The sequence below is a fragment of the Podarcis gaigeae genome (genome assembly GCF_964106915.1).
Source record: "Podarcis gaigeae genome assembly, chromosome: 1".
Classification (NCBI taxonomy): Eukaryota; Metazoa; Chordata; class Lepidosauria; order Squamata; family Lacertidae; genus Podarcis; species Podarcis gaigeae.
Genome location: NC_139678.1, coordinates 78,978,297 through 78,995,847, shown reverse-complemented (window position 1 = coordinate 78,995,847; position 17,551 = coordinate 78,978,297). Strand labels below are relative to the sequence as shown.

The 17,551-nt window shown below is 41.9% G+C and overlaps 1 protein-coding gene across 1 annotated transcript in view; it reads right to left on the bottom strand.

Moving 5' to 3' along the window:
* Window positions 1-17,551, bottom strand: part of IGHMBP2 (immunoglobulin mu DNA binding protein 2) — a 68,790-nt gene that overhangs the window by 33,516 nt on the left and 17,723 nt on the right. Inside the window, exons 7-8 of the mRNA XM_083756142.1 lie at window positions 15,968-16,115; window positions 14,146-14,320 (exon numbers count right to left, since the gene is read on the bottom strand). Of these exons, the coding sequence (XP_083612268.1) occupies window positions 14,146-14,320; window positions 15,968-16,115 (323 nt within the window). The remainder of the gene's footprint in view (window positions 1-14,145; window positions 14,321-15,967; window positions 16,116-17,551) is intronic.

Sequence of the window (17,551 nt, the reverse complement as noted above, 5' to 3'; positions counted from 1 at the left end):
GGGTGGTAGCTGATTGCTGACATCAGAAGTTGACAGGGATCCACCTTGAATCTGCTCAGGCTCTTGAGCGCTAGTTTTGAGTGTGAGAAATTGAGGTTAAAATTCCCACTCAATGATGAAGCTCACTACATAATCCAAGCAAAACAAATCCTCTCATCTACGCAAACTCATGCAACCCCTTCAGATACTTCTTATACTTCACAAATGTTTTATCTGTGAGAACACACTGAATATTATTTTTATACTTGAAGTGTGTTTTATATCTAGATAGATCATGCTTTGCTAACATTAAAATTTCTGTTCACTTTTTAACTAACCTTATACTGGAGATTGTGTTTTTCCAAAATTATGGAATCGGTCCCCAGCTCCCCACCTTTGATCCCATCCCCAGTTCTCTAAACTCCACACACCTTCTAGCAGGCCACAAACTTCAGATAAAGCATTTCAAGGGCATGCTGATGGGCCACATGTTTAAAGAAGCTACTTACTTTTTCCAGTAGTTTATTTTGATTTTTTAAAATCCCTGACATTTTAGAACAGTGTTTCTTCTTTAAGTTTAAAAAAGGTGCTCCCAATTTATTGGCTTTTGCATTTAATTAGAAGAGTCATCTATCCAAGCTGTGTGTCAGCTAATCCAATAGAAACACCAGTCAACAGACATTGTTGTCCTTTGCAAACAAAACTTGATTAAAGCAGCTTTTAAGAGTACTTTTCTGTTAATAGCAAGGAGAACAAATAATTCCAATAATTTAAAACAGCAGCCATTAAATTTTCAAGACAAAACATTTTTTTTTTTGAAAATCGTTTTCCACCCCATTATACAATTATAATTTTATTCATTCTGGTAACAAAATGAACTGACAACTTTACAAGCTCACAGGTTCAAATGCTTCATTTCTAAATGTGAAAAGGGTACTTGCTGTCCAAAATGGCTTGCATGAACATATCTTGGGCCCTGAAGAACTCTGCAGCTGTCTGTACACCCTCCCTACTCCTATGAATGTGGGGCTTTTCTCACCTCGGGCCAGCAGAGAAGCCTGCCACACCCAGGCTTACCAACTGGGAGCTCTGCCTGGGCTTAACTACCAGGGTGGCTGGGACTGTATCTTTTCTGGATATGCTACAGCTGAAGGTTTGGCATTTGCTCTCAGAGGTGGCAGCTGATGTGTGCCTGGCACAAGATCAGCTGGGAAGACTGGGAGGGGGGTCCCCAATTGCAGATGTGGGGGGATATTCCAGTGAGGGGATATATGACATAGGCAACTGGTGGCTGTGCTGCATGCCGGCCCCCTCTCTACCAAGAGGAATTGGAGTCATGCTATCAGCCAGAACTCAGGCCTGCGGATGCTGCTATTTGAAGAGCAGGTTGGTTTTAATTAAGATCCCCCTCACCTATAATTAGATGGAGGTTGAGGAGGCCCACCTGGTTTGTATTACTAAGACCCGGACGGACGAGCAGGGTGAACTTTGTCCCAGTTGGCTGTGCCCACTTTAGGTACTTGGTGCAGCATCAAAGCAGGCTCAAGGGCAAGGGAGGGGCAGATGCTGCAGTCTATGGGAATTCTCTGTCCATATCCCCACACAAGAAGACAAAGAATGGAGAGAGTGACTTGGAGGGCTGCATTCTTCTTCTGGGACCTGAGATTCCCCATGCTCCTCCAAGGAAAACATGTGTCAGGCTGCCAGAACAGCCTTGCCGTAAAATCTGTAAATCGGGAACAGGCATGCGACTTGAAGGCAAATAACTTTATTGCTTCACAATCAGAGATACCAGACGCTCTCAGGCTATGAAAGTTGCAGAAGCTAGAAACCTCTCCCCACCTTCCCTTAATTAAGCATTTCTCTCTGTACATTCTTCTGGCATGATTCAACTTTTCTTATCTGCTCTTTCTGTTTTTCAGCTCTCCTTTCTTGCACTGAGAAAGGGGTGGGGGGAGAAGAGGCTGGAATAGGACTGTCCTGCAACGCAGATCCCTATCAGGGTCTGTGTCCACACTGTGCCTCTCCCCTTTGCCCCCACTCTCTGGCTCCAGAACTTCTCTGATGGTTCCCTCTGTGGATTGCTCTTCCGTGTCCCACCAGTCTGAGTCAGACTCAAAATCTCCCTCCTCCGGACTTCCGGAGGCGGTGCAAAACGGCAATGGCGGTCCTCTTTACTCTGTGAAGAGGGGCTCCGCGAAAAAGGGTCGTCCGCTGCGGCAAAGCGGAGACCCATTAAGAAAAACCACAGGCAGAGCGAGCCTGTGGCCGTGGGACTCGGCGGGCGCCAAAAGCCCCCCCAGAAACGAAGAAGGAACCTCGTAAGGGGCTCCGGAACGTGAAAGGGGGAGCGGCGCTGTGAGTTCATCGCTCTTTTCGTGGAAGCAAAGCCGCGCTGCTGCTGCTGATGAGCGCTGACCTTTCTTCTTGAAAACATCGAAATTGGCTGCAACATACCCGTGAGTAAGGGGAACTAAATATTGGACTAAAATCGTGGAATTTGGCTGAAAACGGGAGGCGAGTAACAGGAAATCCGTCTCCCGATCTTGCTAACTAGATCAAAGCAACGGCTCAGAAGTGCGCTGAAGCGTTCAAAAGGGATCGTAAAAGCAAAACAAGGGTGCATTGATAGACTTTGTATTGAAAAGACAAGTGGGAAATCTTTGTAAAATTTGTGGACTTTATTCTTGGAACTTTCTTCCTAATTTTGAGCTATGCGGAGTTAAAAGGGACAACCCAGTTGTCGGACTGTCAGTGCGCAAAAGAGAACTGTCAAACTGCTGATACTGTTATTGGAGTTTAAACTGTTACATAGACTGAGATATTAACGCTTAAACATTGTTGCTGGGACCCTTCTTGACACCTTGTGGCCTTTTTTCAAGAAATAGAAAGCCCGGGGAACCTTCCTTTTGTGCTCTGGAACTACTAAGATTTAATATAGGGAATATAAGAACTTCAATGGCGGAAAAGAGTTCTCTCCTTCCTTGAAACTTTGAAACACCCCCCCTAGAGGATTGTGGAGACATAGAGGCCTGGGAACTGTACTTTATTGTGACTTTCTGTGGTTTAATTGTTTACACTCTGGACTTGTCTGACTCATGGAATAAAAGATAATTTGACCTTGAACAGAGGCAGGTGTGGAATGAGTGGCTCAGGGAGAACAAGAGTAGCCAAAGCTAAAGAAAAAGAAAAGAAACCGGTGCAACTTGTTCAAACAACCCTAACTCATCAACGTAGATCATCTGTCCCAACTGTGCTGACAGCACAGGAGGTGGAAGTTGAAGAGCCTGCTGCAGAAGACATGGCAACTGGAGGATCTGAAACAGTCCTGAAACAAATTTTGGAACAACTGGCAATTTTAAATCAAAAAGTGGACAATCAATCATCAAAAATTGACCAAGCTACATCCTCTATTAGTAAATTATCTGATCAGGTTTCCCAGCACACTCAGGCAATTGAGAAACTGCAAGGAGCCACGGCTGAAAATTATAAACTAGCTGTGGAAGCCAGTCAAAAAGCAGAACAGGCGAACAAAAAGGTTGATGAGATTAAGGGGGAAATAAGGCTTCTGAAAAGACAGGTAGGGGAACAACAAGCCTACCTGTCATTGGTTGAACTGAAAAGTAAGGAAAATAATCTCAGGTTAAGGGCCATCCCAGAACTGGAGGAAGGAAATTTAGAGGGATTTTTGACACTTTTGTTCTCCAAATTCTGGGGGATTGAGGAAGACAAGGATTTCAAAATTGTGACGGCTTTTAGACTGGGAAAATCGATAAAGAAAGATAAGTCCAGAGACTGTTTGGTTATTTTGAGATCAAGAGAGGAAAGAGACAAGATACTAGGCCTACATTTTAAAAAATCTTTGGAGATAGAAGGTAAAAAGGCTGAAATCTATAGAGATATACCCAAACATCTTTTGGATCTTAGGACCACTTACACAGATCTGACCAAATTGCTGAGATATAACGCAATCCCTTATAGGTGGGAGTTTCCGCAAGGACTATCATTTACTTACAAAGGAAGGAAAGTAAGAATTAAAACACCTGAGGACCAGCAGAAGTTCCTACACGACCACGAGGAGGACCTCCAGAAAGGAGCTGCAGCTTCTTGGCCACCACCACCACCGGGACCATCTCCAAAACCTACACCGTCTGGATCTGGACCAGCACTACCACCTCCGGGATCGGAGGGAAACCTAGACACCCCATTGTAGGACCCACCAATTAGACCAGGATGTCTTTGCAGCTTCTTAGTTGGAATATAAATGGCGGAAATTCTCCGGAAAAAAGAAGAAAAGTATTTCATATTTTGAAAAAAGAACAATTGGACATTATTTGCCTGCAAGAAACACATGTGACAAGGCTCCACAGAAAAGTGCTAATTAACAGAAGATTAGGCCAAGAATTTATTTCTTCGGATAAAGTCAAGAAAAGAGGAGTGGTGATATATGCAAAGGAGAGCCTGTCACCGAAATTTTTATTTAAAGATGAACACGGCAGAATTTTGGCGATTGAAATCCAGACACAAGGAGAAAAATTTTTGATATTAGGAATATATGCCCCAAATGAAGGAAAATCGGAATTTTTCAGGAAGCTGCATGAGATTATGCTGGACTACTTAGATTACAACAACATCATTATGTTGGGCGACATGAATGGGGTTGTGTCTGTAAATATGGATAAGTCGCAAAGCGCTAACATAACGAAAGATGGCAGACTACCTAAAACTTTTTTTGAAATGACTGACAATATGGACTTAATTGACATATGGAGGGTTAAGAACCCCCTAGGAAAAGAAGGAACTTTCTTTTCTGAAGCTCATCTGACATGGACACGAATCGACCAAATATGGATAACTAGAGGACTGGCACCCAAGACTAGAAAGGTGGAAATCTGCCCAAAAACCTGCTCCGACCATAACGCTTTGAAAATGGAACTGAGACTAAATACAACCGGATCCTTTAGATGGAAAATGAATGACACCTTACTAAGGGACGAGAAGATTGTTAAGAAAGCCCAAAAAACTTTAAAGGACTATTTTGAGATAAATTTAAATACCACTGTGGAAAAAAGAACAATCTGGGACGCAAGTAAAGCAGTCATGAGAGGGTTTCTAATACAACAAAACAAGAAAAAAGCTCTGGAATGAAAGGAAGGAGAAGATATTGGAAAAAATAAGAGATGGAGAGAAAAAATTAAGATCCAGGCCCAAGTCGAAGGAAGTGCTGAGAGAAGTGAAATTTTTCCAAGCACAATATTTGAAATTGATAAATCAAGAGGTGGAATGGAAAATTAAACAAATGAAACAAAGATCTTTTGAATCAGCAAATAAGTGTGGGAAACTGCTAGCATGGCAGTTGAAAAAGAGACAAAAACTTAATACAGTTACAAATCTAGAGATTGAAAGGAGAATGGTTCAGAAACCCGAGGAAATTAGAAAGTGCTTCCAGAGATATTTCAAAGAACTTTATTCACAAGGGCCGCAGAAAGATTCGGAGGTGGACCAATTTCTTAAAACTAACGGATTACAGAAAATACCTCAGGAAATGAGAACAACCCTGAATAGTAATATCACACAGCAAGAAATTGAAAGTGCCATTCAGAACCTTCAATTAGGCAAATCTCCAGGCCCCGATGGACTTACCTCCAAATATTATAAGGTTTTGAAGGACTATTTGACACAACCTTTGTTGGAGGTCTGTAACCAGATTATGGAGGGGAGGAAGGCACCGGAAACGTGGAAAGAAGCTTTCATCACATTGATACCCAAACTAGAAACTGAAAAGACCCAGCTTAAGAACTACAGCCCCATCTCACTCCTAAATGTGGATTACAAAATTTTTGCGGACATTTTGGCAAGTAGGTTTAAAAAAGTGCTTAATGAAGTGATCCATAAGGACCAGGCTGGCTTTCTCCCTGGTAGGCATTTGTTTGATAACACAAGAAACATTATCGACATTTTGGAACTTCTACAAACAAATCTTAACACTAGAGCAGTTTTAATTTTTATTGATGCGGAGAAAGCCTTTGACAATATCTCTTGGATGTTTATGAAGAAAAACTTGGAAGGGATGGGAGTGGGGCGGGGGTTTGAAAATGGAATAGAAGCAATATATTCAGAACAAAAAGCCAAATTGATAGTAAACAATGTGGTGACAGAGGAGTTTAAAATTGAAAAAGGGACACGGCAGGGGTGCCCTCTATCCCCCCTATTGTTTATTTCAGTTCTGGAGGTGCTATTGAACATGATTAGAAAGGACCGGTTGGTACAGGGAATTGAGGTCGGAGTGAAACAATATAAATTGAAAGCATTTGCAGATGACCTGGTATTAACATTACAGGAGCCAGTCTCTAGTACTAAAAGAGTGTTAGAATTAATTTCTGACTTTGGTCGGGTGGCGGGATTTAAGCTGAACAAGCAAAAAACTAAGGTTCTAGCAAAAAAATTGACAACTACAGAAACAGATGAGTTCATGAAAGAAACAGAACTAAATGTGGTTAAAAAAGTAAAATACCTAGGGGTGTATCTGACCTCCAAAAATTTGAATTTGTTTAAAGATAACTACGAGAAATGTTGGTCAGAAATCAAAAGAGATTTGGAAACATGGTCAAGATTGAAACTTTCCTTGTTGGGCCGAATAGCAGCTATAAAGATGAATGTATTGCCGAAAATGTTATTTTTGTTTCAGGCCCTACAGATCGTGGACAAGGTGGAATGTTTTGGAAAGTGGCAGAAGGATATTTCCAAGTTTGTTTGGCAGGGCAAAAAGCCCCGAATAAAGTTTAAAATATTAACTGATGCGAAAGAAAGAGGGGGATTTGCCCTGCCAGACCTGAGGTTATATTACGAATCTGCAGCCTTCTGCTGGTTGAAAGATTGGATCTTACTGGAAAACACTGATGTCCTAGATCTGGAAGGGTTTGACAATGCTTTTGGGTGGCATGCATATTTGTGGTATGACAAGGTTAAAGTGCACAAATTGTTTAAAAACCACATTGTCAGAAGAGCAATTTTGATGGTCTGGACAAAATATAAAGACTTATTGGAGAGTAAGACTCCGAGGTGGCTCTCACCGGTGGAGGCCAAGGCACGTAAGAGACTTAACATGGAGGCCAATTGGCCTAAATATGGGGAAATAATTGAAAAAATTGGAGACAATTGGAGGTTGCAGAGCTTGGAAAAACTAAAAAACAAGGTGCGAGATTGGTTGCACTATGCACAAATTCAAGAGGTTTTTAAAGTGGACAAGAAGGTTGGATTCCAGGTGGAAAAATCGAAACTAGAGACAGAACTGTTAGAGCCAAAAAATAAACTACTTTCGAGAATGTATAACCTGCTGTTTATTGGAATACTCAGGATGAGACAGTCAAATCCGCCATGATAAAATGGGCGCAGGATTTGGGGCATAACATTATGTTTGAAGACTGGGAAAGGTTATGGAACACCGGAATGAAATTTACGGCATGTAGTGCCTTGAAGGAAAACATTATGAAAATGATATACCGGTGGTACATGACCCCAGTCAAGCTTGCTAAGATATATCACCTGTCTGACAATAAATGTTGGAAATGTAAAGAGGCGGAAGGGACATTCTTTCACCTCTGGTGGACCTGCCCGAAAGTGAAGGCCTTTTGGGAGATGATTCATAATGAACTAAAAAAGGTACTTAGATTTACCTTACCTAAGAAACCGGAGGCCTTTCTCCTGGGCATGGTGGACCAGAGAGTGCTCAAGAAAGATAGAACTTTTTTTATGTACGCCACTACAGCAGCAAGGATCCTGATTGCAAAGCATTGGAAGACACAAGATCTACCCACGCTGGAGGAATGGCATACGCAGTTGATGGACTATATGGAACTGGCCGAAATGACTGGCAGAATCCGAGACTTGGGAGAAGAAACAATTGAGGAGGACTGGAAAAAATTTAAGGACTATTTGAAAAAACATTATAAGCTGTACGAATGTTAAAAGATGCACCTTCTAGGAAATTCTAGCTTCAGCAATGATAAATTAATGAAATGGAAATTAAGGCACAAGAAGTCAGAGGTAGAATAATGAAATAACTTTATTGTGTTTAAATGAAAATGTACATGATTTGGGTTATAATATATTTGAAATTAGGTAACATGATAAAATAAAGGATACAATAAGTATTGAAACAAGGTAACAAATTGCTGATGTTCCGTACTACAGAGAATGCAGGGTTGGGAGGATGTGGGGAAGTCCATTAGACTTGATGGAAAAAAGAACATGGAAATTTGTAACTTTTCTATTTTATTCCTATAATCTGTTTTCTATTCTTTCTTCTGTATTTCATAAACTCAATAAAAAATATTATAAAAAAAACAAAATCTCCCTCCTCCCCAGTGTCACTCCCTGGTGCTTCTCGGGCAACTGGCAGCCAACACTCCTCCTCGTCTAGCCAGTCCCTGACAACATGTCAATGATCCACCACCTCTTCACTGAACGCTGTGTAAATGAGAGAATCTGCTTAGAATTTAAGAATGGCAGGGCTTTAATTTGACATGCTACTTATGGACAGAAGAGCAAGAATCAAGATGCTCAGTGCAGACTTTTATTCCAGGCATAACCATCTGCAATGCATCCTGTCAGAAGAGCAATTGGGTTACAGATCTAGGGTACCGCTGATGCCTTGAACATTCATTGTGTTTAATACATTGAGCTCCTTGGGCATCATTTATTGTTAACTCTGCTTTGGAGATGTAAATCTGTAAACACTATTGATTAGAGCCATGTCCTCTCAAGCTCTGCTTTGGTTTAAATCTATTAAACCAAAAGGAAGAACAGGAAGCCCACTATCTCTAAATATTGCTGTGAAATGGTCCCAACTCAGATATTAGTTTGTAAGAAAGCAGAATCTGAACCAGACAAATTATTTTACTGCCATGTTGTTTACAAGGAAATTTTACAAAACTCAAGTATCAAGAAATCTGTTTTCACTTCTAACCACACTTTGAACAGCATAAATTAAAAAAAAAATAGATTGAAGGGGAAATGTATAAAGATGTCCATCAACTTCACTGCTATTTTCTTTTTCTATGCTCTTGTCAATATTTCAGAACAGAGATATTTCTGCAAGAACTCAACAGCAGAACAGCTTGTAAAAACCTCATGACATGCATCTGAAAACAAATCCAGGCCCTCAGGATAAGGACAGGAACACTAAAGCTCAAAGCTAAAATTATTTACCTAAAAAATACATAGCATACAGGGTGGAAATCTTATTATGTGCTCATAATAAGATATGCAAAACTTGCTTACATCTGAATAACCTGTATACTTTATTGTAATAACAATCAGGAGTACAGACATTTCAATTGGGGTTTAGGCCTGGTTTTGGCACAGAAACTATTTTAGTATGATTACCTCTGTTGGGAGAGAGACAAGGGAAATGTGTCCCTGTTAATTCTCCTCAACCTCTCAGCGGCTTTTGATACTCTTGGCAATGGTATTCTTCCTGGTGTTTAGTAGAAACCAAAGAAGCACCACTCCCCACTGTATCATACACCCTTTACTTTCTGAGATTTCAACATGGCACACAATTGTCAAGCCCTTCTTCCCAACGCATGAGGGCTAGAATCTTTCTTACCTGTTAATCTCATTCTTAAACTGAGACACTGTCTTACATATTAGTTATAGCTAGGCTAAAATATTTGAACTCAGATTGTTTCATTAATCCACTGCACCTGACACTTTTTGTTACAGTGGTGCCTCGCAAGACGAAAATAATCCATTCCGCGAGTCTCTTCGTCTAGCGGTTTTTTCGTCTTGCGAACCAACCCTATTAGCGGCTTAGCGGATTGGTGCTATTAGTGGTTTAGCGGCTATTAAAGGCTTAGTGGCTTAGCGGCTAAAAGGCTATTAGCGGCTTAGAAAAAGGGGGGGAGCGAAAAAAATCGCAAGACTCGCAAGACGTTTTCGTCTTGCGAAGCAAACCCATAGGGAAATTCGTCTTGCGAAACGCATCGAAAAACGGAAAACCCTTTCATCTAGCGGGTTTTTCATCTTGCGAGGCATTCATCTTGCGGGGCACCACTGTACTTTCACCAGCTAAGCGTCTGGAAATTTATTCGGAATTGCCAACATTGGAACCTGCCTTATACAGAGACAGACCATTAGGCTCATCTATTCCAGGCTAGGAGGAGGGAGGTATTAGCATGGTTGGGGAAATCCCAAGATTCATAGAAGTATAACAAATCATAATGGGAAAAACAGCCCAGTGAAGACCAAGAATGCTCAACAGACACTAAATGCTGAATTTTTTTTTGGGGGGGGGGGATAGAAAAACTGAGATGCAATGGAGTAGAATCCTGACAGCAGCACTCCACACTGCTTTTTGTGGCAGTTTCCACATTGCATTTAAAAACATTTCCTTTTCAAAGCATGTGACTGTTGCTCCAGGGTAGGGGTAGCCAACATGGTGCCCTCCAGATGTTTCAGACTACAACCCCCATCAACCCGTCAACTTGGTCAGGGATGATAGGAATTATAGTTCAGAACACTATGCTGGCTAGCCTCTTCTCCAGAGACACAATTTTAAAAAATGGTCCGTCTACTCCTGTGTTCTGTTCCCCATAGTTGCCAGCTGTATTCTTCCAGAAAACTCACAACCAGGATAGATAAGTGATACCTCTTCCCTGTTTTTGCCCTCTCCCCACACCCAAAGCAACTTGGGAGGTTCACTAAACTAACAGCTATTGGAAGACCCTGTTCCTCAATTAATTTGCCCCATTCTCCTTTAAAACCATTTGTGAGACTGGCCACACCACATTTGTCAGAGTGAATTCCATTAAGGTAATTATGCTTTACATGAAGAAGTACTTTTGTCTAGGATGTTAATCAGCAAGTTCGTTTTTAGCAAGCATACACATGTTGTAAGGTCCCTGTCCATTTCTCATATAGAAACTCTGTATCAACACTAGGCTTGAGAGAAATAAATTCTAAGCAAACCCAATGGGAATGTCTGAGCGACTATACCTTGCACATGCAGTGCACATATGAGTACACACAGATTCCTGGGGTGCCAATTGCAAACTAGACATTTTAGACATCAGTTGTGGCAGCTGCACACTCTGGAATTAACTCTTGAGTTTGCAATCCACAACAATTTGCACAAATGACATGTATACTGTGGTTTCATAATTGCTACCACAGGGACTCCTGGCTTTTTCATTTCTGTCCAAATATTTTAAATAAACAGGATCTGTGACAATACCTCCACAGGAAGAATAAAAAGGAAAAGAATGAAAAGATGGAAGAAAAAAGCTCCTCACTACAGAGCCCCCCATTCTGGAGAGCTGTTCTCCTCAGAACTGAGAGAAGCCTTCCTTCTGGTCAGAGACCATTGTGCAACTGTCACACGTTGACAGCATGCACACAGCAAAAACCACTGATACCATGTCCCATTTCCTGGAAACACTGTCAACCAGGACTCAGAGGCGGAGGTGCCCTCTACAGACAGAAGACAGCAAAACTGCCTCTGCCTCTTCCAAATAAATAGTTGGCCCAGTTCAAGGAAAAGCACCCTGCAGGCCACAGAGAAGAACAGAAGCCTGACTCTGAGGCCAGGGATTTGATTCCTGGTTCAAGGAACCAGAATCTGACATTCCATATCATACCAGATGTCCAAGGATCTTCATTCCCCCTCCAAGTTCTTAGCAGAGAAGGCAGTGTGTGCATCTGGAGCACACAGTGTGTGGCTCCTAGCCAGTGCTCTAAAATTCCTATGAGCATTCAGCTACAGGGCATGGCTTGGGTCCTCAACATGCATGCCTGGTCATTTAGGTGCTCAAATGTACATACCAGGCCACTGTCACCAACTTCTGTTTTACTCTCCCAGGTACTGCAGAACACACTTCCTTTCTGCTACCTTGATCTCCCTTCTTTTGCCACTGCAGAATTACTTTGCTACACCCAAATAACGCAAATTGGTAGGGGACTGGTCAAAAAGTCAGCATGATAAAACAGCCCCAGGAGGGAACCAACTGGATCGAATCCAAGCAATCTGGAGAAGTGGCTGAAGGAAGGTTTCAGGGGAAGAAAGGCCTATTAGGATTCAAGGTTTCAAGGTTCAACAAAGATGACAAGGTTCCCATTGGAGACGGAGCTCATTTCTTCAAAAGGATTGCTTACATTTTCCCCACTATGAGCACTGGTTTCTCCCTAATCCTGATATGTTTTTGTTTTGTTTCAGTCTACACCATTATTTATTTGACATAATGTGTGTGTAAAGGTAAAGGTAAAGGTACCCCTGCCCGTACGGGCCAGTCTTGACAGACTCTAGGGTTGTGCGCTCATCTCACTCTAGAGGCCGGGAGCCAGCGCTGTCCGCAGACACTTCTGGGTCACGTGGTCAGCGTGACGAAGCTGCTCTGGCGAACCGGCACCAGAGCAGCACACGGAAACGCCGTTTACCTTCCCACTATAAAGCGGTACCTATTTATCTACTTGCACTTAAGGGTGCTTTCGAACTGTTAGGTGGGCAGGAGCTGGGACCGAACGACGGGAGCTCACCCCGCCGCGGGGATTCGAACCGCCAACCATGCGATCGGCAAGTCCTAGGTGCTGAGGTTTTACCCACAGCGCCACCCGCGTCCCGGTAATGTGTGTGTACATTCAGTCAAAAGGCCCCAACAATTCCTGGGTGTCAAAGTTCTGATCTCTCCATTCTACCACTGAACATCTTTCCTATAATTCAATGGACTGCTCAGGTTCTACACAGGTGTTATGTTGATTTTGCAGTGAAATCACTACATAAGTGATGGGGTAGGGAAAGGTAAGGGGCTCCTCAAAATGATGCTCTGCAAGGAACGATCTTCAGACATATGTCTCCAGTATTAGTCTCTACAGAAAAAGATCATTTAGTCAATAACACAGCATCTTTCAACTTGTCAGAAGACATAGTATTTTTTTGTCTAATCCAAGCCCTTCTAAGTGCACAAGAGAACCCTGGTTTCATTTGGGGCAGCTGCTCACAGATACAAAAAAATGCTTTTAAACTACCATCACTGCAAAGGTTTTCTATACATACCAGGATATCATAATTAATGCCTGTACCTAAAAGATTGAAATATATTACAGATATGAGATCCATAAAATTCATGTGTATAAAAAAACTGACTAAAGATTTACATAGTAAGAGCAGCACACACAACAATGCACAATTTATAGGCTTCTTGCGTGCTAATTTCCTACTGGGAGTAGAAAGTAAAAAGCAGAGGAGAAATACATTCCTGTTAGTGGCTTAATGCCTCTCAGGGAGCAGGTCCATAAATAAGATGTAATTTTTTCTAGCACAGCAGTAATTCCTAACAGAAAAACTCAAGCAAACCAGGCACGCACACACAGAGCCCTATATGAAAACTCAAAACCCAAAATTTTGATATATATGAATAATATATGAAGAGGATCTCAAAAAATGTAGTGATCTGTCAATACTGTATCTTCCTGCTACAGTGCATGGAAACTAGCAGCTCACCATTTGGGTGATGGTGCCAGCTTATTCGGAATCCTGGCCAGTTCACTCTTTCTCAAAACAGGTTTTATGCAAGCTACTTCCCTAGGCCCTCCCTGCCTAAGCTTCCAGTGCTCTTGGTCATTCCTCTACACCCGTAATTTTCAAATTTTGAGGAGGGAGAAATTAATTAATTCAACAGTTAACGGTTCCTGTGAGCCCAAAGCATTCATCCTCAGCAGTCAACCTTCTCTGAGATGTGGGAATTCTGCTAAATCTCTGTATTGGGTATTATCACGCTGCAGAATTACACACCCACAGAGAAGGCTACCAGATACTTGCCTCCTTCTAATCAGAAGGAGCAGCTATCAATGAGGACAAATTATTGTTATCCTTTCAGGTGTAACAGCAAAGTATGTCTATTATGACTGATAGGAAAAAATCTACCTTTGTGATCAGAGTCCATGGTTCTAACCACTCCTGCTTAAAAATGTTTTTCTGTTGATCTATTGTTACCAATGTCCTTAAATAACGACCGGGTAGGTTGGCCCAGCTATTAACAGCCCTACCTGCTGCACAGATAAACACAGGTAATGATGTCCAAACTGAAACACTTCCCCTCAACCCCCAGGTGAACGTTTTCCCCAATGCTCCAAATAATTAATGGCCCCATTTTGGGAAATGTTCCTTACTTGTGAGAGATGATTGTGGGAGGCAGCTGCTTGTGATCTCCAGCCAGGACACACTTCCTGGCCTTCAGCAGAGGTATCCAGCAGCTTGCTTCAAATGCCTGGGCACATTCATCAATTACCACCAGATCAAAGTGGTTCTCAGGAAGTAGCTTCAGAGGACCATCAGAAGAGGCTCCTAGTTAACAAGAGAAAATGTTAAAGTTATGCACCATAGCAAAAAGTGGAGGAAAGGCGTGTTGGCCTTGACATGCTGGATACCTGCATCTTTTCAAAGTATCACAAGCCTTCACATTATGTTGTCCTCAGCAGTGTGCTGTGACAGGCAACAGAGGATCCATCTGACAGTCCAATTTCCTGTTTACCAAAACACTTCTCCTAATGAACAAGCACTATTGGCTATTTCTGTGGAAAGGTTCACCCATCCCTGCAGGTGAGGCAGAAGGAATGTTTGCCAGGTGCTTGTATGTCTGTCTGTGTGAGTGGGTGTAGTGGGAGAAGTTTTGGAAACACTAGGTGGCTTTTAAAAGGAACAGGCTGATTCATCTCTGAAAGAAGGGATGTTGTGCTCAAATATGCGTAAATGTTAGTACCTCTGACTGCAGGGAGCCCTGAGCCCAAATATGCCCCTTTGATAAGCTTGGCATGATCCCAACACCCTTGGCTACTGCTTCTGCTGTGTAGGCAATGTGCCCTCTCCTTGGCCACAAAAAACCTGAGCAGTACACTTGCCAAGCCCTGAGTGTGACGCCATTCATCCTTGCCCTGATAAATGTCTCAAGTTTAGCTGACAACTCTTGCTCTTGAAGCAACAGCCTCCAAGGGATCACATTTGTAGTATCTTCTTTCAAATAGTAAATTGGAAAAAAATTGCCAAAGTCCAATACACCCTAAGATGGCCAATATTAGGAGACCTAACTCACCCAAAGAGTAGATGGCAATGCAGATCTATTCCTAGATTATGCCACTTGGATTTCAGAAGGGATAATCAAATGACTAAACACTCCTGCATTTAGAAATGAACAAACCCACACACCTTCCTGGCACAACTAGACGTCAGTTCTTCTTCCAGACGTCACACCTTCTTCCAGGTGTGCTAGGTTTGAATACACTCTAGTATTCTGCTTGTCTAGAACACTCAGTGGTGAGAGATTTAAAGTACTATTTCAGCCTTCCAATCAAAAGGGAAACATTATTTTAAACAACAAATTGATTTTAATATGGCACTTGTGTTGTACTCATAAATAATCTTTGCACATGTTTGTAACATTTAATATGCAATCTTTTTCACTCGGGTTATTTGCAAGCTTCCCTGGTAAATATACCATGGGGATCGCCAACAGGAGCAATTTGTCTGGTCCCTGATCCAAGAAGCCACATTAAGTACATACTTTAAAACACAATTCACGGCTTTCTCAGCTCCAAAGGCTTGATTAGTTATATAAATAATGCATGTTCCCTTCCCTCATTAGCCGGCATTAAGTAAAAGATGTTCTGCAAAACATGAATGGCAGAGTTGTGTGTGCGGTACATGTGCGCACAGCATTGATTAGTTATACAAACCATCCAACTGCAAAGCAGAACTGCACAGAAGAAAAAGGCAAATCATCTAGCAAGACACAATTCTGTATACTGAACATACCTTTACACATATTGGGTTGAGAATCAATTCAAAGATGCACTGGGCAATCTGTGGAGTTCATGATAAAGCACAAGAATGCAGTGGAGTGTAGAGCAGCCTAAATCTGTAGCTGCCAATAATCTGATTTAGCTATTCTTCAAGGCAAAAAAACCCACCCAATTAAACCAGGAAAGTTCCTCTAACCTGTGTTTGTTGCCAGAATAACATTAGCTTTCGTCAGTATTTCAGTCATAGCAGCTTCCTCTCGCTCTTTCAGTTCTTTTCTCAGTGTTTTAATCTCATTTAGAAAATGGCTCCTTTCTCCTTTGTCTTGGGCTTTTCTGCTTTTCACCTGTATAAAGGGGAAGAAGAAGAGGAGGAAAACAATTTCCCCATACTACAATGTAGCTTATGGCCCAGTGTATCACTGTACGCAACGTTTAGCAGCTAAGATAATAGTTAATGAAACAAAATCTTCCTCATTAAAATGCAGCATACTACAATTCAACATCAAGCTGCTCTCTTTTCAGCCCTTATGCCTATACTGACAAAATGTAAATCATCATGAGAAAGGGAAATATAGTTTGTTGATAGTATATTGGGGTGGTGAATTCAATATGGATTATTTAATGGAGGTACTGTTGATGAATGGTGCTTTTTTTCCTGGTAGTAGCATCAATAATTCCCCTTCCCCAACACAACAAAGCTTTTCATCTATGTGAGGATCCAGCTGGGATTCATTAATCCCTGAAAATATGCAGACAAGCCCTAGGGTTTATTTAATTGGTTAGTGATAACTACTATTCTAACAGAAGTCTCAAACACCCCTTTGCTCCAGATTTTGCAAGCTGAGGACATACTAATTAAAATACACTGCAACTTTCAGCACCTGCAACACTTTCTAATTGTGCATGTCTTTTAAAACAAAACATTACACACAATGTGACCAGTAGGTAGCATTATTTTGTTGTTACCCATGTGGTCACCCTAATGTGGTTTGTCACATCTAAGCAGCATATTGTACAATACAAGACTTCCCAACACCAATAAATCTCTCACAATATAAATAATCTCGTGATTTGGCTCAGCTGCATATTCAAAGTCACAGGTGTAAATTGGCAGCAAAGAAAGATGGAGGCAAAGTTTCTATATTTCTCCTCATCTTAGCTTTGTTTGGCACGCCTTCATCTCAAGGCAACCCCATTATGCCGTCTAGCTTGTATTGGATGAAAACCTCAGTTCGAAGAGGGACACCTTTCTAACTCTGAGCAGGCACCAAATGTATGAGGTGAACTAGGCAACCTACCTAAAGTCCTGTTGATATAAATAACCATGAGGTAACCCCTACAGCATTTGTCTGGGAGATGAGATATATAATTTTCAGCATAGATGGGCACAATCAATTCATTTTCAGAGGCGCATGAGAGACTTACCATTTATAAGAGACGGCAGCAGTAGGTTCTCTGCTTTCTTTTCTTCAACAACACCACCACTTAGTCTCAACTACCACCCGCATCCTGGTGGCGTTCCAATGTCTTGCAGAAATGGCCCAATGATGTCACGATGTAATGTCACCACTTCCCAAGGCATGGCTGGGGCACAGGTAGCTGCTCCCCGCAGTGGCCAGTTGGGGAACAATCTTCTTCCCCCCCCCCCACCAGCAATGCCACTGGGGACAATGCTGCCATGATGTGGCAGTGCTCCCATTGGGCCACTCTGTGGGACATGGGAATGTCGCCAGGTTGCCAATGAAGTTCTGCCACTGAAGCAAAGCCATTTTGGTTGAAA